Source organism: Mobula birostris, chromosome 3 (assembly GCF_030028105.1).
Source record: "Mobula birostris isolate sMobBir1 chromosome 3, sMobBir1.hap1, whole genome shotgun sequence".
Taxonomy (NCBI): Eukaryota; Metazoa; Chordata; class Chondrichthyes; order Myliobatiformes; family Myliobatidae; genus Mobula; species Mobula birostris.
Window position 1 is genome coordinate 163,320,145 of NC_092372.1, and position 23,344 is coordinate 163,343,488.

Sequence of the window (23,344 nt, forward strand, 5' to 3'; positions counted from 1 at the left end):
AAGGGGAAGCCCTTTAGGACCGAGATTAGGAAAAACTTCTTCACACAGAGAGTGGTGAATCTGTGGAATTCTCTGCCACAGGAAACAGTTGAGGCCAGTTCATTGGCTATATTTAAGAGGGAGTTAGATATGGCTCTTGTGGCTACGGGGATCAGGGGGTATGGAGGGAAGGCTGGGGTGGGGTTCTGAGTTGGATGATCAGCCATGATCATAATAAATGGCGGTGCAGGCTCGAAGGGCTGAATGGCCTACTCCTGCACCTATTTTCTATGTTTCTATGAATATATACAAAAGAAATCGACCGATTTTTAAATATTGTGAAAATAAAGGGATGTGGGTTTTGAACAAAAAAGTGGCACTGAAATGAAAGATCCGACATGATCTTATTGAGTGGTGGATCAGGCTTGAAAGGTCAAGTGAGGTAGTTCTACTGTTTTTGTTTTAAATTCTAATGATGGAACAATGTAATATGATACAACTTCTAGGCAAAAGTTACAATTGAAATTTAATATTTACTTTGCAAGAGCTGGATGTAAGATATTTCTGTTTCAAAGATAATGCCTGCCTGCGTTAGTTATATCCAAATTATTTATAACTATAATCTTGCTTAAGATAACCAACTATATTGAAAGCATATTACCATGCTGCAGGTTGTCTAATCAGATCTTGGGAGTACAAGGATTATGCAGAGGTCTTTCACATTGGCATCAGGAGCAAAATAAAATGTAGTTACACTGCCCAGAGAAGGACATAATCATTGTGGAATTACAGGCTGAATTTCCAGCATCTGCAGAATTTCTGTTGTTTACAGGCTGACTTTGTTGTTTCTGTTAAGTCCTCAAGACAAACATCCAGAATTCTGAATCTGATATCTGGAAGTTCAACTAAGGTTTTTGAAGTGGCCCATCTAATGCTGGAGGAACTGAGTGGGTCAGGCAGCATCTATGAAAAAGAGAAAATAGCTGAGCTTTCATAGATGCTGCCTGGCCTGCTGAGTTCTTCCAGCATTTTGTGTGTGTTACTTTGATTTCTAGCATCTGCAGATTTTCTCTTATTTGTAAAGTGGTCCATCTGCTCTGTTTTGTTTATCTCCCAAAGAATGTAAGATTATCATGTTGATATAACATTAACCTGTACAAATCACTACAAGACAGAAAAATAATAATGATAATGCTGACAAAATATTAATCAAGTCAATACAAGATTAAAGAAGAAGTAAATTTGTTGTTCATTTACCTGTCTATGATTGCACACATATCAATGTTAACATTCGTAAATTTTCCCAGCTGCCCTTGCTCAACAGCATGCAAGTCAATGAGCTGATCATCCACATGAAGGAGCTGCATACAGCCCTGAAAGGAACGCCGAGTGACACTTGGTTGTGTGCTATTTAGTGCGTCAGGGTAACCTGAAATAACAAGTATAGTTTTTTTTTCTTTTTATAGACATTAATCACAAATTAATGTTAATATCAGAAGTTATTATCATTGCAAGGTACTGCAGTAATTTCAGTTCTTAATGTGCAAGATTGCAATTAAGTTGTAAATGAAATATTAATTTGTTTGGTCATTCTGAACAAACTGACAGCATTTTCCGTTAATGCTGATTGAGATTCTAAATCACTGACATTTGTACAGAAACAATTGAATGCAAACAAAGCCTTAATGAAAGAACAATATGTTTGTTATATGTCAACCATATCTCAGTGTAATGAAATGAACTGCCAATGACAATGACATTATCTTAATTAATTACATTTTAATACCCACTGATTTAAAGATTGATTAACATTTGATGTAGGCATCTACCCGCTGTGAGCATAATCATCTGATCTTCAAAATGACTCATAATTTTGTGGCTGGTGATGAAACCAAAATTTAGTGCTTAGTGAGAAACAAAACTCATTTACAATAAGTAATGTTTAATAAAAGTGAATTACATTTACCTGTGTATCTGTGACTATAACTTAAAAGCTAATTTATTGGGCGAAGTGTTTTTAATTTTTAATGCAAAGGAGCTCAGCTAGAGCAAATATTGTAATTATAAATTGCAAAAAGCAATGTATGACCAAAAGATTATTAATCCTTCCTGGACATTGCAGATTTCTTTAACTATAATGATAATCAATTTCAAATCATATCCTGAGGTTGCATTTTCATAAATTGATGTTTAATGTTTTGCTATTTATACCAAAATTTTAGCTTCCCAGTTTGACATTAATAAAATTAAAAGTTTGCTGAAATTAATGGATTTCCAGGAATATGGCCCAATTTAAGGACTGAGTCTCATAAATTAAAGAAAACATACATAACCCATGTTAGGTATTGATATATATTGCTATGGAGGTCTACTAAAATATCAAATTAAAATCCACTCCTAGCCTGATTATACCACATCCAATCAGAATCCAACACAAGCCTGAAAACTTAGAAAATATTTCAGAACCAATCTGAACAACTTCCTTGCACATGGTTATTCTACTGAAGTCAGAAGTAATATTGGGAGGTATTTGTACATGGAGTAGTACTGAATAGTGGGAAAAAAACAGATTTACTAAAATACATTTATTCACAAAATATTATGTCAGGTCAGTCTGACTAAAACATTAATGTATAGCACCGGATATATACCTAATCCACATGAATCCACCAAAGATAGTCAGGTAACATGATAGTGTGGCTCTTCTAAACGACTACATAAGAATTGGCATCAAACGAAATGTTGCCGTAGAAAAACAGCATACATCATCAAAGATCCTCATCACCCAAGCTATCTCTTTTCTCACTGCTGCCATCAGGTAGAAAGTACAGGTGCCTCAGGACTTGCACCACCAGGTTCAAGAACAGTTACTCCCCTTCAACCATCAGGCTCTTGAATAAAAGGGGATGACTACACTCGTTCTATTTCAGATGTTCCCACAACCAACAGTCTCACTTTAGGAACTCTCTGTCACCTGCAGAGGTATATTTAGTCCTATATGAAAATATAGGGAAAGAAAAATAGATGGCAAACTACAAATTATGAGTATTTCATCTGCGTTCCTAATGATGTCACTTTAACATATTATTTAGCTTATGCACTTTCGTTAGAAATTGAGCTGGAGTTACTGCATTTAACTAATTGCATGGAATATTTTGTACTTTACAAGATAAAACTTATCATCTAATTCAAAGATACCCTTTGGTTAAGCAAGATAAATTGGCCATTGCATAAGTACAAGAATGAGTGCAACATAGAAGCCGTAATTTAAATAAAAGTTTGTGTTTATACATTACACTTCACACCTTGGAGTCATCACAATGTATTTTACAGTGAAATGTTTTGATGTGCAGGTAAGATCACTTAGCTTCTTGTGGCAAAAATGCCTGAACAGAAATGTCTGAATCTTACCATGCCATCTAAAGAATTCAAACTGAACCCAATATCAGTAATAATGAGCACAGAATTATCAGGTTGTTGTAACAATTTGATGGGCTTACTAATATCCTTCACAGAAGGATATTCATTGTTGTTCAAAAGTCTGGTCCACATGAGACTCCAAAGAGATTTAAAAATATTTGTTTTATTTGTTATATGTACATTGAAACATACAATGAAATGCATTGTTTGCATCAAATCAAATCTGCGAGGATTGTGCTGGGCAGCCCACAAACTTCACTACAACTCTAACGCCATAACTCAATGAACCTAACCATACGTTATTGCAATCTGGGAGGAAACTGGAGCACCCAGAGGCAACCCACATGGTCAAGGAGAAACCATGCAAGCTCCTTACAGGCAGGGGCAGGGATTGAAGCTCAAATTCTGGAACGCTGGCACTATAAAGCAATAGGCTATCCACAATGCTACTATGCCACCCCTAACATACAAAAACATCTAGATTTGTGTTTTATGTTTTAATTATATTGTCCTCTGAAATAAATCCACATACAATGAAGGAATTAACAATAAAGTGCCTTTTTTAATATACAGTGGATTCTTGTTAATTGGGACATGTCGGGGCCAGTACATTTTGGCCCAAGTAGCAATGAAGTTTCATAGCAATAGTTGAAAAGGTATAAAAAAGACAAGCTACCATTTAACTGAGTAACAAGTTACATATTTAAATTAAATACAGAACAAATTAGCACACTGTCAGTACCACTCTAGTAATATAAAACTGTGTATCAGTTCGGAATGGTGATCAATGGAGGAATTCTTCCAGTCCAGTATAAGCTGTGCATTCTTTTGATTGATTGTAAATCAACAAAATCAACACAGACAGTCAGTATAGTAATGGACTATCTTCATACAATGCTTTCAATTATTGTATCCTCCAAATTTTCATTGTAGCATTCAAGATGATTGTGAATACCTTCAAATTCTTCAGATTTCCTAACTCACTGGAGCAGATAAATCATTTCTGGCATCTCTAAGCCTGAATGCTTGAAACCACAGTGAACTAAAGAGTTCTGAATTGTCTTACAGCTTATTTCTTGCTTATCATCAGTGACAAAAATAACTGCTTTTTGAACATATGCACTTTTAACGAGTTATTTTTAAAAAATGCTCGGTCCAAGCAAAAGGTAATGTCTCACGGCCGCACAAGTGCAGGTGTCAGATGCTAGCTAGAAACTGTTCAGTCACAGCCTCCTACTTCAATAGTGGTATGGTGTCCCAAATAAATGAAGAGATTTTCAGCTATTTTCTCAATTAGTATTTGTTCCTTAAGAGTTGTCTCAAATAAGCAGCCATCCCAGTTAACTGGTGGCCCAATTAATTGGAATCCATTGTATTAACAGAATATAGAAGAATAAGTTTCAACTTCATTCAGTTTATATTAGGAAATTTCATCCCGATTATTATATTGAAGAAGAAGTATTGAAGAAAGCCATCTCTTTCTCTTCTAAATTAACATTAAGAAGAGAACTTGATTTAGCAGCGTGCTAAGTGAAAGGAAATCCACAAGGGAGAAACTGGTTTTACTGCAGGCATTGGTGTGAAATGGCTGTTGTGTTATAATGATGGGAAAGTAAGTCCCATTTTAAATCAGCCTTCAAATTGTACCACTGCAGCATGGACAGTAATTAGGCATCCTGATGCAGCTGGTGTTCGAAATTTTCTTATATCACTCCGCTCTAATGCTTAAGCTGACTTTCAGCCAAGACCTGAGCGTGTAGAGTATATACTATTTATTGGTGACTCATGTTGAGCATTGCCATGCTGTAAACCTTAAGAGAGGTTCCTCTTGATCCTGTTATGGAGACAAATGAAAACTGAATGCTGGGCCTGTCCTTCTGTTCAGCTAGTTCATACAGCACAATTTAAGTTCATTGAATGTGCTAAGTAGCAGCCTTGGACTTGTCTGAGGCAATCCCTTTGGTTTTTGAAAGTCATAAACTGCCAAATAGTAGCCATGAATTTAGGAATAGAATTGAGTGACAAGAACTGCATGTGAAATTTGTCATGTCAACTAAAACATGCTGAGTGCTAATTTCCAACACTGCCCACCTGCACCCTTCCCATCCAAATCATTCAAAAATGCTTCTAAACATCCAATTGCCAGTGTATGTGGGAAGATGAAAGACCATGTTAATAGAACATTAAGCATTGAAGTAGTTATAAGAATCAGCAGTTATAAAAACTGTACTGTGCTTGTAATGGTCTTGGCTCTTACGAGATTCACAGAAAAAGTGATAGAAAGATAATGATCTAATGAGAATGCCTAACCACTAAGACAATCAGAGAATCAAATTAAGATCACGTTGGCCATCAAGTACCCATTTACACTGATCCTACAATAATACTATTTCATTCTTCCTCTGTTCCCATTAACTCCCCCCAAGATTATACCGCTTACCGACTTGCTTGGGGCCACTTACAGTGGTTAATTAAATTATTATTCCATCAGTCTTTGAGATGCAGGAGGAAACTCATAGTTTTGTAGGAACTTGAAAACTCCACATTGAAGGACAGAGATTAGGACTGAACCTGGATCACAGGAGCCCAAGCAGAAGCTCTATCAGCTATGCCTCTGTGTCTGTCCCAGTGTTCATGAGATGTCTACATTGTTGCAATCTGCAAGATGATTTGCTGTTCTCCCATAACTGAGTTAATCATTATGAATAAGGACAGCCAATCAACATTCCAGTACACTGATCCAGCGTTAACAACTTATTTATTCATTCTTTGGCATCCTGGGATGCGTTATCAAGCCCTATTTGTCCTAAGGAACCAGGAATTCTCTCTGCAGAAGCTGCCTAATAAGCTGCACTTTTCTCAAGTTCTTTCTTATTTCAGATGGTGGAAAATGGTGTTAAGTCAATGGAATCTCTGTGCTGAAGGCAAGTGGTGTGATGCAACTGAATGGTTTATTCAGCTAACTATTCATGGCAGTTAATTTGATAACAGGCTTAAAATATCGAATGGAGTCTGTAAAAATTATGTTACCTTGAAGCAGCAGAAAAACATGATGCTTGACACAGGCTTTTTTACTTCAATTGTTTTCTCATGAGCTAAATTTAAATTCTCAGAAAAACACAATGAAAGCTGGACTTGCATTTTCTAAATTGTTGGTCCAGGTCTCTGGACTGCTTTGCCAGTAATATAACTCTTCCACTCTAACCATGATCCCGAGACCTTGCAGGTCAGAGCCTGGGGGCTCCAATTACACGTTCAGCCTCAAGCCACATGATGGAGAATTGGTGTGACCTTAAGATTACATTCTGGAAAAGATGGAGATCTTCCCCAGAGTGGTCAGCCATTCTCAGTTTGGTTGTGAGCTGTGAACACAGAAGACCACACTTACAAAGTTATAGATCAATCGTTTTTTCTGTGAATATGTATCTGAATCATGAGGCACTAAAATAGCATCTGCATGGAAATTTCAGTTGAGCATAAGAGAAGCATTTTGCAAATGCTTCTAACAATACAACTCTTTTCATTCCCAAAATACAAACATATCTGGTTTTGATATGTTTGATAAATGCTTGAATTATGAGAAAGAGATTCCAGTACTCATTGTTCAAAGCATTACCAGGTCAATGGATTATGAACAAATGCCCTTGAGAAAATGCACATGAACAGATGCAGTTTGACTTTAATCTCAAAGCAATGAGCCTGTAACACCTACAGCAAAAGAATCTTCTGGCACTCTGTTAAATGAAGATATAACAGATGGCATTTTGTATCCTATGCTGCATGCTAGTAGCATTTGCTGTGTACAACAGTAATACCTTTTTCAAAGAGTAGAACATAGAGATCATGCAGAAGTTCCCCCGAAAGAGACATGCACACTCACAAATGTGTAGCTAGATATAGGGTCAAGTGTCATCTATAAATTTACTGATTATATAACCGTTGTTGGCAGAATTTCAGATGGTGACGAAAGGGCACACATGAGCGAGATACACCAGTTAGTTGAATGGTGTCACAACAACAACTTGCACTCAACATCAGCAAGACCAAAGAGCTGATTGTGGACTTCAGAAAGAGTAAGATAAGGGAACACAAGCCAATCACAGAGGGATCAGAAGCGGAGAGAATGAGCAATTTCAAGTTCCTGGATGCAACATATTGACAAAGTTATAAAGAAGGCAAGCCTGTGGCTCTACTTCATTCAGAGTTTGAGGAGATTTGGTTTGTCAACTAAAACACTCAAAAACCTCTGCAAATGTACTGTAGAGAGCATTCTGACTGGCTGCATCACCGACATGTATCAGGGGCTACTGCACTAGTTTGAAGTAAGTTGCAGGAACTTGTGAAATTAGGCAGCTTCATCAGTCGTACCCAAGACATCTTCAAGCAGCGTTGGCTTAGGAAGGCAGTGCCCATCATTAAGGATCCCCACATGCCTTCTTCTCATTGTTACCATTAGAAAGTGTTCACTCTAAACACTTAAAACTTCTCAAGAGCAGTCGCCATTACAGAAAATTAGTTCACGCTCTGCCTCACCCGTGAGTATAAATGTTCTAGCTCCCTTGCCAAATTCTTTTTTTTTCACACATAATATCTGGAAGTTGGCTTACAACATCCAGTGAGATGTCTAGGAAGAGTACTAGCATGGATCTGAAACTGCAAGTGATACAGCATTTGTAAGTTGATGAGTATCAGGTTGATATTGGCGCCCCTTTGAAACTGGCTACATCGGCGATCAGAATAATTATAAAAAATGCAGACAAGATAAAAGCTTCTGCAACAATGATCTTAAAGTTATTATCATTATAGGTGACTCGTTCAAGGAGCCATGTGCTTGAAAAAAAAAGGAAAATAGACTAAGTAATGGTAGGATGACCAAACACATTGAAATATGCCCCTAAGCCAGCTGATAATAATGGAGATGGCAAGAAGCATCTTCAATCATATTCAAGAAGAAAATATGTCGGTAACATTCACAGGCAGCAGAGGTAGGTTTGATAGATTAAACAGCACATTAACCTGCACAGTATGAATGGAGTGTGGAAGAAGCTATGGCCAGAAGTGTGCAATGACATCCTAGGATTTCAGGTGGAACCAGTCATCCAACACATCATTGAACTGGCCAGTGAAGCAGGGTTAGAGACTGTTAATGATGGCGATGTTGAAGAGTTACTGCATTCTCATGGTGAAAGCCTTAATAATGAAGAGCTTTGAGAACTGGCAGAGCAACATACCCTGGGTGACTCTGAGGACACGGATGGAGAAGAGGAAACACCAGCAAGAAGCCTCATCACACAGCATTCCTCAGCACTAGCATCACCACGATCACACAAATCATGGTCCAGTTCATCGATAATGACCCTGACTGGGAGTGAAGCAATAAGGCAAAGAGAGGGGTTTTCAAAATGATTTCCTGCTACCGAGAGGAAGCTGAAGGAAAGGCAGTCAAATCTCAACACCTGCTTGAAGAAGAAGCCAAAGTTAGAGAAGGACCCACAGCCTGATCCCTTCCCCAAGACGTAACCACCACACGCTTTCCTCCACTGATGTACAGGTTTGGCTTTTTCGTGTGTTTGTTACTCCGTGAATTACTGTCGAAACATAAAATATCATACATCTTGGGATTGATTTTTAAAAAATCATGCACACATCCACTTACGTAATGTTGTAATGACCCCACATAGCACTGACTTACATTGTGCTCCACCTCTGAGGAATGCATCCTCAGCTTTAAGCACAGTCTGAGTGCATTTCACTGAACTGCTGCCATAAAGTTAACAAATTTCATGACACACTCTAGTGATAGTAAGCCTGATTCTGAATACATTTCACAAGGCCTTTTTTTATTGGACAGGTATTAGGTATGGGGGTCATTCATCATATGCATTTGATTATTATCATGTATTGTTGATATGAAGAGAAGAAGCTACAGAAAAGTTAAATAAGAGGGCTCTTAATAATTCAGCGGTTCTTCTTTGTATATAAATGTATAATTAGAATTAAGAAAAGAGGGGCAGCTGTCGTAGGGAATGGTGGCCGTCTGAAATTATGTGAAGAATCAGAATCAGATTTATAGTCATTGACACTTTTGAGAAAATGTGTTGTTTTGTGGTAGCAGGACAGTACAATACATAAAAATAGTATAAATTACAATAAGAAATATGCACCCAGTGGCCACATTAATAGGTAATTCCAGTATCTAATAAAGTGGGCACTGAGTGAAGTTTAGTGTTTTTCTGCTGCTGTTGCCTGTCCACTTCAAGGTTCGATGTGTTGTGTGTTCAGAGCTGCTCTTCTGAACACCACTGTTGTAATGTGTGGTTATTTATGTTATTGTCACCTTCCTGTCAGTTTGAAGCAGTCTGGCTATTGATCACATCATTCTCTGTGAACACTAGAGAATGTTATGCATGAAAATCCAGAGAAAACGGGAATTTCTGAGATACTCAAACCCCTCTGCCTGGCATCAGCAACCATTCCATGGTCAAAATCACTTAGCTCATATTTCCTCCCCATTCTGATGTTTGGTTTGAGCAACAAATGAACCCCTACACCATGCCTGCATGCAATGAGGTACTGCTACATGACCGAATTGAATTGACTTTATTTCTTACATCCTTCACGTACATGAGTAAGAATCTTTACATTTCGTTTCTCTCAGAATGTGCAAATTATAGTAATTTGTAATAATAGAATGTACAGTAAGATGTACAACAGAACAGTCAATATAGCTTAGAAATACAATTGTGCCAGCATGAATTAATCACTCTGATGGCCTGGTGGAAGAAGCTGTCCCGGAGCCTGTTGGTCCTGGCTTTTATACTGTGGTACCGTTTCTCAATGGTAGCAGCTGGAACAGTTTGTGGTTGGGGTGACTCAGGTCCCCGATGTTCCTTCAGGCCCTTCTTACACACCTGTCTTTGTCAATGTCCTGAATCATGAGAAGTTCACATCCACAGATGTGCTGGGCTGTCTGCACCACTCTCTGCAGAGTCCTGCGATTGAGGGAAGTACAGTTCCCATATCAGGCAGTGATGCAGCCAGTCAGGATGTTCTCAATTGTGCCCCTGTAGAAAGTTCTAAGGATTTGGGGACTTGTCCAGAACTTCTTCAACATTGTGAGGTGAAAGAGGCACTGTTGTGCTTTTTTCAGCACACAGTCGGTACGTACAGATCAATGGACGTCCCCGGTGATGTGTATACCGAGGAACTTGAAGATGTTCACCCTCTCAACCCCAGATCCATTGATGTCAATAAGTGTGAGCCTGCCTCTGTTCCTCCTGTAGCTCACAACCAGCTCCTTTGTTTTTATATGACATTGGTGTCAAGAAAACAACTCTCCCTCAATGTGTCAAGGTGATGATTTCTTCTCTGTTGGCTGCCTTGTTATTATTTGAGACAAGGCCAATCATTGTAGTATTATCTGCAAATTTAATTGGCAGATTGGAGCTGTGGGTAGTGACACAGTCATGGGTGAAGAGAGAGTAAAGGAGAGGGCTTAGGACACAGCCATGGGGGTGGTGGGGTACAGGGTACTCCTGTGTTGAAGGGCAGAGGCTGATTAGGTTAGATTAGATTATTAGATTATGAGGACACGCAGTCCTCTTTTATTGTCATTTAGCAATGCATGCATTAAGAAATGATACAATATTCCTCCGGTGTGATATCACAGAAACACAGGACAGACCAAGACTGAAAAACTGACAAAAACCACATAATTATAACATATGGTTACAACGGTGCAAGCAATACCATAACTTGATGAAGAACAGGCCTTGGGCATGGTTAAAAAAAAGTTCAAAGTCTCTCGAAAGTCCCACATCTCACGCAGACGGGAGAAGGAAGAAAACTCTCCCTGCCATGCCCGACCACAGTCCGACTCTGAGTTGTCCGAAAACTTCAAGCCTTCGACCAGCCCTCTGACACCGAGCACCACTTCTGCCGAGCACTTCGACCCCAGCCCCGGCAACAAGCAATAGGCAAAGCCGAGGATTTTGGGGCCTTCCCTCCGGAGATTCTCAATAGCACAGTAGCAGCGGCAGCGAACTGGGCATTTCAGAAGTTTTTCCAGATGTTCCTCTGTGCTTCTCATGTCTGTCTCCATCAAATCAGAATTGTGCACAGCCCCTACTTAACAAATACAATATAATTCCACCGGAGAGCTGCGCGCGCTGCGTCGCGCCATCTTCTCCTCCCGCCTTTTCATTAATGAGATATATATTAATGAGATGTATAGGTGAACCTAAAATATATATATATAAATAAATTAAAATCAGTAGTACAAAAAAAGAGCAAAAGTAGTGAGATAATGTTAATGGATTGGTATATTGCAATCTCAGAAATATGATGGAAGAGTGGAAGAAGCTGTTCCTAAAATATTGAGAGTGTCTTCAGACTCCTGTATCTCCTCTCTGATGGTAGTAAAGAGATAAAAAAATGTCCTGGGTGATGGGGATCCTTAATCATGGATGCTGCCTTCTTTTGAGCCATTGACTTTTGAAGATGACCTTTATGCAAAGGCTAATGCACATGATGGAGCTGGCTGAGTTTTCAATTCTAGGCAGCTCTTTCCGATCCTGTGAAGTGGCTCTTCCATAACAGAAGTACAACCAGTTAGAATGCTCTCCCTGGTACATCTGTAGGAATTTGCAATGGTAAATATGAAGGAAAGGAGTTGAAATGGCAGGAATTTTGAAATACTTGATTTTTACTGTTCCCTGATACAACATCAAGGTTATGCATCTGTTAGTCATGCAATTGAATGCTGAAACAGATTTTCACAGACAATTAACTCTTTTCCTTTGTTTAATGGCTCCTTGCAGATGTTTTGCAGATGTCATCTCCGATCTGAACTGTGGCATACCCTGCCAAGAACTACTGTGTATCCAATTCCATCTAGTCTAACTTCAACATGAATTGTTTTTTTGCTCTTAAAATAGCCTTCTGTAGGTCATATGTGGACTTCTGAATCACGTGTCTTGAATGCCACTGATCTAGCCCTCAGCACACTGTGAATCAACTGGTTCATCCACAGATTCTGGTTTAGATATGCCCAGTTTGTTCTCCATGGGATACATTTATGATATCCGTAACTACCTGTCCTGAATGCGAAAGAACTTTCAAAGCCAAGATTGGACTCATAAGCCACTTGAGAGCCCATAAGTAGGTCAACAGAACGAAGACCATCATCCTCGACCTCGAGGGATAGCCATGACGATGACATTTATGAAGTCATTACCAACTGTGGCATATTCATTCAAATTCAAAGATAAATCCCTGAATATTTTTTAGTCTACCGGTTCAAGGCAGTTCTGCAAGCACTCCTCTGCCTCGTCTGACCACACCTTCATGGTCCTCACCACTAGTTCTGCAGTCCTCAGTCTCTGCCTGTTTGCTGGGAGCAGAAGTCCTTACCAAAGTGCGAATTTGGGATGTGAAGGGAGCAGCCGGGAAAATTTTGTGGAGGCACAAGTACTTTGCAGAGATTCCTGACAGCCCCCTTAATGATCACTGACTTGCCTGTTTCGTGTGCTGTCCCATAGACAAAGCTTCCACAACATTTAAAAATTGCATCATGTTCCAGGGAAGCATTATAGAACCCAAATTTATTCACTTTAGGCACAGGTTCTATACAGTATTTCCAAGGAAGAGCACTGATGGTGGGAGATTAGATCACAGCTATAATTTTATCATCGTTTCACACACACATTAATATTAGTGTGCACAACAATTAGACTGGACATAATAACAAAATAATAATTAATATGAAAACCATTTGAGACTCAATGATTATTCCTATCAGAATGTGCCAATTGTAGACACTCAACCTAGTTATTCACAAGGGAGATGATGCAGATTTGCACATGAATAGTAGGTTTGGAGAAGAATAATAAATCTACAATTTTAATGTCCAGACCTAAAAATACCCAATAAATATTTAGCAAAATTCTTGAAAGTGCTAACAAATACATGAGCAATTTCATCATGGGAAAGAGTAGCAGTTTTTCTAGTACGTTGCAAGGCAAGAAGGCTATTGATTGTGTGCAGGTTCCAGTTTTGGCAATGGAATACGGTTAACAAAATGGGAGCCTACTGTACTTTCTTAATAGTGTGTAAAGTATGTAGTGAAAAGAGAGCAAAAGTCCAGGAGTATATGGTTAATGCAGCAATCATTAATAAACCTCATCTGTATTGAATGTATTGATTGGTTTTGAAATCATATGCAAAGCCATTTCTATTTGAACGGTAGCTTCAGTGACACACAGCAGGGACCCACCTGATACAAGTGGTCTGGAAACTGATCCCTGTGTTTCTTAGGGCAATTATTGGTGATACTTTTTGATCCATCAGGAATCACATATTTTTATTATTGCTTTACAGATGCTGGTCATGAACAGTCAAAATTGTAAATAAATCCAGGAAGAACATAGGATGAGTCTATACCAAATTCCTAACATGTCTTTTTCAAATTTAACTTTTACATTTGGGGTTGTTATTAAAAAAAATCAGTTTCACATTTAAAATTTTCTTTTATTGTAGAGATTACCTGGCCATAAACAGAGATTACCATTTGAAGTTCGATTTGCATGCACCCTGTAGGCTGGAAATAGACCACCTGAGATACGTTATTTTACAATATGAGTGGGTGGCATTAGCAACTTGTCTCATCTCTAACATGATTGATTGATTACTTTGCATTGAAACCATACCTACTGCAGAGAGCCATTAAACAAAGGAAAAGAGTTAATTATCTGTGAAAATCTATTTCAGCATTCATTTGCATGACAAATAGATGCATAACCTTGATGTTGTATCAGGTAACAAAAAAAATCAAGTATTTCAAATTTCTTACCATTTCAACCCTTTTCCTTCATATTTCCTATTGCCTTTTTGGAGACAAGTAAAAGGCAACAGAACTTATTAGAAAAATTGATATGGGATTGACAGGATGGTTAAATAGCCTATATTCCAAGAGAGTCAGGAGGTTGTGGAAGTGTTGTATAATCAAAAGCTAAAGCACTTTCAAGAGGTGATTATCAATATTAAAATGAATAATGGTGCTATCTGAATGGCACCACCCAATTAACAAAGTCTGAAACAAGAGAAAGAAATGAGACTTTAAATTACCTCTATTATGTTTGGCTGTTTCTTAATTGAATTTTGTTCAAAAATTGGGTTAGTATATCAACACGATATATAACAAATCTTCCAGCTCCTGTCGTTACCCTTTTATTAAAAGGGATAAATCTTGATTACATATACTAGGAACTTAATTGACATGTCTCATCATGTAATGCTGAAAATAGAACTTTATTGTCAGAAACAAATAACCAATTTAAGGGCCAATCTGCACAGATTGGGGATTGGGGGGTGGGGGTGGGGGGGAGAGATCCACTGCAGTCTTATCAGGGATGTGGAAATGGGCTGCTAAAGTAGTGACATTCTTGAGCTCTGTATATGTGCATAAAACATTACCTTTACAATTGTTGAGATATCAGAAAAAGAATTGGAGGGATCTCTCAGCTTCATTCAAGGTTCAAAGTAAATATATGCCACCATATACAATCCTGAAATTCATTTTTTGCAGGAAAACTTGAAATCCATAATAAGAATAATAACTATAATAGCATCATTAAAAGACCGCACCAACTTGGTTATTCAGCCAATGTGCAAAAGACAAACTGTATAAAAACAAAAAGAAAGAAATAATAATAACTAAAATAAATAATAACAAGAACACAAGAGGAATAGTCCTTGAAAGTGAGTCCATAGGTTGTCAAAACATTTCAAATTTTGGTGCCAGTGAAGTTATCCCTTTTGGTTCCAGAGCCTGAAGGTTGCAGGGTGATAACTGCTCCTGGTGTGAATCCTGGTGCTTCTGTACCTTCCTGTTGGCAGCAGTGAGAGTAGAGCATGTTTTAGGTGATGTGGATCTGTGAGGATGACCTTCAGCCTGTTGATCAGCACAGATTTGTAGTACTTGGCCAGGTAGCCAGTATGGACCAAATGCTTTACGTGGGTTCACCCTGCTCAAGGCTGCTCACACGTCAGTCTCAGAGAATGACATCACATTATCATCAAGGTCCCTGGGAGTTTGTGATGGCTTTGCCATATTTTGATGCTCAAAGCAGCCGTAGAAGTCATTGACGCAAACATGAGGAATTCTGCAGATGCTGGAAATTCAAGCAACACACATCAAAGTTGCTGGTGAATGCAGCAGGCCAGGCATCATCTCTAGGAAGAGGTACAGTATACGTTTTGGGCAGTATACGTTTCCTGATGAACGGTCTCGGCCCGAAGTGTATACTGTACCTCTTCCTAGGGATGCTGCCTGGCCTGCTGCATTCACCAGCGACTTTGATGTGTGTTGTTTGTAGAAGTCATTGAGTTATTTTGGAAGTGAAGCCCTGTTGTCACCCATGTCACTTGATTTTACTTTATAATTGACAAGCATCCTTCATTGATTCAAGCTTAGGCCAAAATTACCACTTAGTCCATGAGATGGCTTCCCAGAGATCATACCTGGCCCTTCTGTAAATTTCTTGGTCACCAGACTTGAATGCTTCTGATTTGGCACTCAACAGGTTGCAGATCTCATGATTCACCCAGGGCTTCTTGTTGGGGAAGACTTTGAATGAATTTGTGGGGACAGACTTGTCTACAAATGTTTTAATAAACTCGGTGACAATTATGGTGTATTCATTCAGATCCATAGATAGGCCCTTGAACACGATCCAGTCCTCCGTCTTGAAGTAAGCCCATAGCCGCTCCTCTTTCTCCCGTGACCATCTCTTTGTTGTCCTATCTCTGGAGCTTTGCTCTTTAGCCTCTGCCTGTTTGCAGGTAGAAGGACAGCCAAGTGATCTGATTTGCCAAAATGCAGTCGGGACATGGAACAGTAGGCATTGATCATCTTCTTATAACAGCGGTCTAGTGTGTTAGGACCTCTGGTGTAATCAGTTATATGCTAATGTTAATTGGACAGGGACTTCATCATACAAGCCTAGTTGAAGTCCCCAACAATTATTTGAAATACGTCCGGACTGACTGTCTCCTGTTTGGAGATGGCTTCATGCAGTCGAGCGCTTGATTATCGTTGGCCACTGGTAGTATATAACCCCCTTCATAATCATGACTGTAGAACTCCTGAGGTAAATAGAACAGGTGGCTTTTGATTGTTAGGTATTAAAGGTCAGCGGCATCCAGAGATGGATCATTTCAAGTTTTGGTGATTGAACAAACACCATACAACCTCTGCAATCAGTGCTTTGATCTGGACTCATTAATTGAAGATCTATACTGATGTTGGCTTCTCAAGAAGTTTACTCAGTAGATTTCAGTAATGGCAATGATAAGTTGGCATAAAGTTATTATTGAATGAATACATTCGGTTTGATTGTGATGGGCCAAGCCAACACCAGATACCTGCATCTTGAAGCCTGATTGCAACTACCATTCATGACTATGCACCTTCCAACAACCTGTGACACCACACCACTCTGCACTGTGCGGGAGACCATAAGTGATAGATAAACTGTGCTGATGCCCCATCACTCCTGCCCGCCGAAGGTCTATTTTCACCATTTCCAAATGCATTGATGAAACAGTGAAAATGTGTTTAAATAATAAAAAAATTGGAAAACAATATTGATGATAAGAAGTGGAGAATGGTGTTGCAAGGATGCCTTTTATGATTGTAAGACTGCAAGCACTGATACACAATGCTCCAAAATATTCCAGGGGTCATGCTGAGAACATCACCAATGCAAATTAATTTGATAATTTATCTCATTGGGTTCTAAACAGCAGCTGCAAATCAGCATGAAAACAACATTTCAAAATAAAGCCCTACAGACAAGTAAATTTAAATATCAATTTTAAAATGGTAAGTCCATAAGACATTGGAGTAGAATTAGGCCATTTGGCCCATCAAGTCTGCTCCACCATTTCAACATGGTTGATTAATTTTCCTCACAGCCCCAATCTCTTGCCTTCTTCCCACATCCCATCATGCCCTGTCCTATCAAGAATCTATCAACCTCTGCCTTAAATATACATAAAGACTTGGCCTTCAAAACTGCCCGTGGCAAAGAATTCCACAGATTCATCACCCTCTGGCTAAAGAAATTCCTCATCTCCACTCTAAAAGGACACTCCTCTATTCTGAAGCTGTGTCCTCCGGTCTTAGGTTACGTCCACACTATGCCGGATAAATTTGAAAATGCCGGTTTTGAGTAAAAATGACAGGCGTCCACACTACGCGTTTTTCAAAATATCTCTGTCCACACCAAAACAGATATTTGGGCAAATCTACCCCATTCCTCCTGTAGTCCACAACCATCTCCTTTGTTTTTGCAACATTGAGGAAGAGGTTGTTTTCTTGACACCACTATGTCAGGGTGATGATTTCTTCTCTGTAGGCCACCTCATTATTATTTGAGATAAGACCAATCAATGTAGTATTGCCAGCAAATTTAATTAGCAGATTGGAGCTGTGGGTGGTGATACAGTCATGGGTATACAGAAATTAAAGGAGGGCGCTTAGGACACAGACCTGAGAGTCAGAGGGGCAGAGATGAGGGATCCCACTCTTACCACCTGCCAGCGATCTGACAGGAAGTCCAGGATCCAACTGTACAAGTCAGGGTGAAGTCAGAGGTCTCTGAGCTATTTGTCAAGCCTGGAGGAAATTATGGTGTTGAATTCTGAACTGTAGTCCAAGAACAGCATTCTCACATAAGCATCCTTCTTCTCCAGATGTGCAAGAACAGTGTGTAGAGCTGTGGCTATTGTGTCATCTGTCAATCGGTTGTGTCGGTAGGTGAATTGTAGGGGATCCAGTATTGGTGGTAGCATGCTGCAGATTTAGTCCTTGACCAGAATCTCAAAGCATTTCCTTACTATTGGGGTGAGTGCAACAGGACGCCAGTTGTTCAGACATGTTACCTTGGTCTTTTTAGGTACAGGGACAATGGTGGACATTTTGAAGCAGAAGGGCACTCTACACTGGGAGAGGGAGAGATTATAAATTCCCCTTTCTCCACAGTAATATTGATATATTTGACTTTAGCTTCTCCCTCTCAAATTGCAGGGTGAATTCTACCATATTATTTTCACTCTGCTAAGGGTTCCCTTACCTTAAGCTCCATAATCAAATCCAGTTCATTAGACAACACCCAATCCAGAATAGCTGATCCCCTAGTGGGCTCAACCACAAGCAGCTCTAAAAAGCCATCTTGTAGTCATTCTACAAATTCCCTCTTGGGATCCAGAATCAGCACCAACTTGATTTTCCCCATTACCTGCATATTGAACTCCCCCATGACTATCATAACACTGCCCATTTGACATGCAATTTTGATCGCCCATTGTAATTTGAAGCCCACATCCTGGCTACTGTTCCTGTCTTTTTACCCTTGTAGTTTCTTAACTCTCCCCACAACGATTCTGAACAATTGAAACATATAATACTAACATGGCTGGCCACTGGGAAATCCCACTTGTTCTGGTGGAACAGTGTTCTGTTCTTTCTTCCAAATGCCAGCTGGATTCTGTTTGGTCTTTAGCTCTTCATTAATGACTTCCTATCAGCACTTGTCTTACAGGTCTTAAAAGCAACTTATCAAACACAGGTACAAAAAAAAAAATATCAGCCAGGTATACTCAACTATTTTTGAGCAAGAATCCACATACTAAAGACAAAGGTAGCCTTAATGCTAGAGAACAAAAAACATAGTTGATGCTAAAAATCATAAGAATTAGTATTTCAAAGAAGAATTTCAGATTGTAGGCACTCAAATTTAGTGTCATGAACATTGTTTCTCTTTACATAAATATCTGTTGATATGGCAGTTGTAAATTAACTGAGACTAAATCTCTGGGATAGGATCATTTACTGATAGACTCACTGAAAGAGATTATGAAGTGGAATTTCTTGGTCCAAAGGATTGGTCATGATCTTAGCTGTCTCCGTACCACCCGCCCCCGCCCCCCTTCCCCCCAACCCATCCAAATGTTTTTCAACAAAGTCTGGTCTTATCAATATTTTGCTGAACTTTTAAAATCAAACAAGATATTTAACATCAGCAGAAATGTATGCAGGCTCTTCTCTGGGGGTTATGACAATATACTGCATATTTCTGTTTCAACACCTGATAGTGAAAGTTACTGCTTTTAATGGAAAGCAGTGAATCATTTTCAGTTCAATTTGGAGCCAAGTTTGAGCAGATGGGAAATTTACCTCAAGAGCCTGGCTGGAATATTCGTGTTTAATTCAGAAATTATCAGCAATATCTGTTGGAGATGGACAAGGAGCATGAGCCTGCAAGTCAAAGGAACCAGTGAAGAAACCCAGAAAATCATGGAGTAACAGAGTAAAGACTGGAATGAGAAGGCCTTACAAATCGAGAAATGCAATACGCAGCTCAAATTAGCAAAAACATATTTCTTTTGCCTGGAGGGTAATGCAGGAATAAAGAACAGTCCAAGTCAATGATTGTGGGAATACTGCGGGATTTAGGAAATGACATTGACTCTTGCAATCTCTAGGTAATCTAATAGCAAAAGAGTCTTGACAACAGATAGCCCTAGATGGTCCAGCTGAGCATCAAGGTCCTCCTGACAGTGGAGCACAAAGCAAATCTGGTGGTAGCAGGATCTCAGCTGCAAAAGAAAAATCTTAAAGAGACTTGGAATCTCAGTAGATTCTGAGCATAACAGTTCCAACTACCACACAGCACAATCAATACACAAGCTGTTCTGCAAGAGCACTCTAATTCCAAAAAGTAATTCAAGCTCTGCAACAATTGCAAGGAGAAACAAGAAACTGATCCATAGGGTTAAATTTAATCAGGGCAATCCACAATGGTTACTATAATAAGTCTTCCTGTATTCTGCTAGAATTTTCTATTGTGGTGGAAGTAGAAGCACTTTACATTCCATTAGAGGCAGTTAAATGGAGGTTGCAATGTTTTCTGGCAGAAAAAATTAAGATAGCTTTAATAGACATTTCCTTAACTATTATGAATCTTATGAAACATCAAAATATATAATGAAGTTATTTAGATAAAGCAGTCACTTTCATAGCAAAGATATTAAAGACACAATATGTTATTTCTTCACAAAATGTGAAAAATCATCTTCATCGCCATCTTGTTCAGATTTTCCATTTTTGATTAGTTTTATGAAATCAACTAATTTACTTCAAATCTCAAGATTAATGATTTAGCATTACCAATTAAGATCTTTACCTAACATGAGCACACAGCATGTGGAGAATGTATCAGAGAAAATAATATGTTAACATAATTCAGAAGCTCTTGAATTCCCAAATGCACACTACTTTCAGTGGATGTGGTCCAATTAATTTAGAAAAATGAATATTGAAACAATCCAAATTATTCCATGTCAGTTCAGTATTGAGAAATTATCGTACATTTTAAGAATGTAGATACTAAAGTGTAATTTTCCCCTTTCTTCTCAAAATTAAGCAAAGTTTTCTAGGAAAATTACATTTGATATTGCAACATAATACATGTACTTAAGTGAATGTAAATGACTATGGAGAGAAGTTCTGCACAAATTAAAAGGTACCATTTGTCAATATGCCCTCAATGGCACGCAGTGACAACTAAGGTATATTACTTGTGCTGGATAAGATAATCACAATTGTTAACCATCAGTGGGGGTGATAGTACCAATCTTTCTCTGAACAGAAACAAAGATTAAATTATATTTCATCCTATCTTAAGGTCTTTCATCCATTGCAACCAGTCTGGCTTCTAAAACTGAGTGATACTACATTTTGAAAAGGAAACCGAGGAAGAAAACAATGCTGCACTGTAATGTGATAAGACAATGTTTGCTAGTTATTAGAAAGAAATCCTGGCCCAATCTGCATGTGCATGTGGCAGTTGAGGATGTGCAATAACCCTTGCTGTAACTCAATTAGTGCAATAATTTTGTGATTAAATAGAATGGATCGGAAAGCAGGAATTTTGCAGTCAGCATTTCCAAAGCAAACTAGAAACCACATAGCAAAAATTTTACAAATCATGAAAGCCAGAAGTAGCAGAGGCAAGTTTTATCTTCACTGTCATTTCAGTGTTCAAAACTTCTCTAAGTATCAGGATAAATATAGAAGTAGGATGTAACCTGACTCCAGAGCATGGCATTATGAGATTCCATAGAAATAGTAGTTCACCCTATTTCAATTTGACCTTGCATGGATTGCAGCGTCTAATGCAGTACTAATTTTAGATAATAAAACAATTAGTACAATTATTTTAACTGCACAGTTTGTGAATGTATTGGACCTTAATTCAAGTGCTTAAAAAAAAGACACAGCTATGTTCCAGTTTGTGATGAGCAGATAGTAATAATGAAGTAAAAATGTCTTCAGTTGTTCTATTTGAACTCTACACTTGACTTTCAAGCCTGTAGTCTCTTCTTCAAGAACTCAGTTGGCATAATGTCAGTTTTTCTATCATTTTCTCATGTTTAAGATTGAATGAAACAACCAAGTCCTGTCTTAAATTAAATTAAGAATAAAGATTGCTAAATTAAAGGATAGAAAGAGTGCCAAGGTACATTTCATTTAACAGCAGGATCCTGGAGATATGTAGGGTGAAGGAAAAGAATGATCTAAATGAATAGTAATGGGGACAAAGGAAAATGAGTTGAGATGAAGAGTACCCATTACAGCAGGAGAGGTCATCCATGACAAATAAAGGAACAAGCTGTGGACTGGATGAAACTCTGGTGGAGTGGGGAAGGGAAGAATTTAGAAGAATTAAAACAGTGCAATGTGAAAAATTAAGCTTTGAAATAATGAAGATGCACATGGATTAACTTTATGTCAATAAAATGAATGGCAGAGGAAATTATTTAGATATCCCACAGACTAACCACAGCACTGCTGACAAAAATCTTTTCTCTCCTACATATTCTCAAACAGATTCAACACAACAGATTAAGATCAACGTAATGGTGAACATCTTCAATATCCTCACCTTTGACCAAGACAAATGACTACAAACTTAATAATGCCACTACACCAGAAATGCAGCCAGGTAGATCTTCTGACCACATTATTTGCCAATTACCCTGTCAGGGGATGGAATGTTCCTTGACGATGGTGGCAACATACATGTCCCAGAGTTCATTCTATAAGTGCTTACTGTTTGTTCAGAAAAATTGTCCCTCAGGTCTCTTTTAAGTTTTACCCCTCTCATTTTAAACCTATGCCCTCTAGTTTTTGACTTTCCTATTCTGGGGGAAAGATTGTAGATATTCACCTTACAACAGGAATTCTGCAGATGCTGGAAATTCAAGCAACACACATCAAAGTTGCTGGTGAACGCAGCAGGCCAGGCAGCATCTCTAGGAAGAGGTACAGTCGACATACAGTGGGCCCCCCTCCCACTTTCAAATCTCTTACTAACTCTTCCTTCAGTTAGTCCTAACGAAGGGTCTCGGCCTGAAACGTCGACTGCACCTCTTCCTAGAGATGCTGCCTGGCCTGCTGCGTTCACCAGCAACTTTGATGTGTGTTGCCAGATATTCACCTTATCAGTGCTCCAGGGGAGAAAAAAAGTCCAGTGCCAGTAACATCAATCTTTTTTTGTATTCTTTCTAATTTAATGACATCCTTCCAACAGATCAAACTCGATGCAATACTTCAAATATGGCGTTACCAAAGTCTTATACGTGACTTCCCAATTCCCATCTTTAACATCCTTACCAATGAAGGCAATGAGTGAGAAAAGGGAAGGAGGCCAGAAAAATCATAATCAAGTCTGATGAGGCCAAAAATTAAAATGCAGGTTACCAAAAAGCTGTACTAAGTTTGAAAGAAGAATGTGTTGTATCGTTTGACAAGGTTATGTACATGAGGCTGCTTAACAAGATAAGAGCCCATGGGAAGATATTAGTATGAAAAGAAGATTGG

At 38.7% G+C, this 23,344-nt stretch overlaps 1 protein-coding gene across 1 annotated transcript in view; it reads right to left on the reverse strand.

The window, feature by feature from the left end:
• Window positions 1–23,344, reverse strand: part of LOC140195385 (contactin-associated protein-like 2) — a 1,890,266-nt gene that overhangs the window by 896,830 nt on the left and 970,092 nt on the right. Inside the window, exon 10 of the mRNA XM_072253599.1 lies at window positions 1,237–1,408. Within this exon, the coding sequence (XP_072109700.1) occupies window positions 1,237–1,408 (172 nt within the window). The remainder of the gene's footprint in view (window positions 1–1,236; window positions 1,409–23,344) is intronic.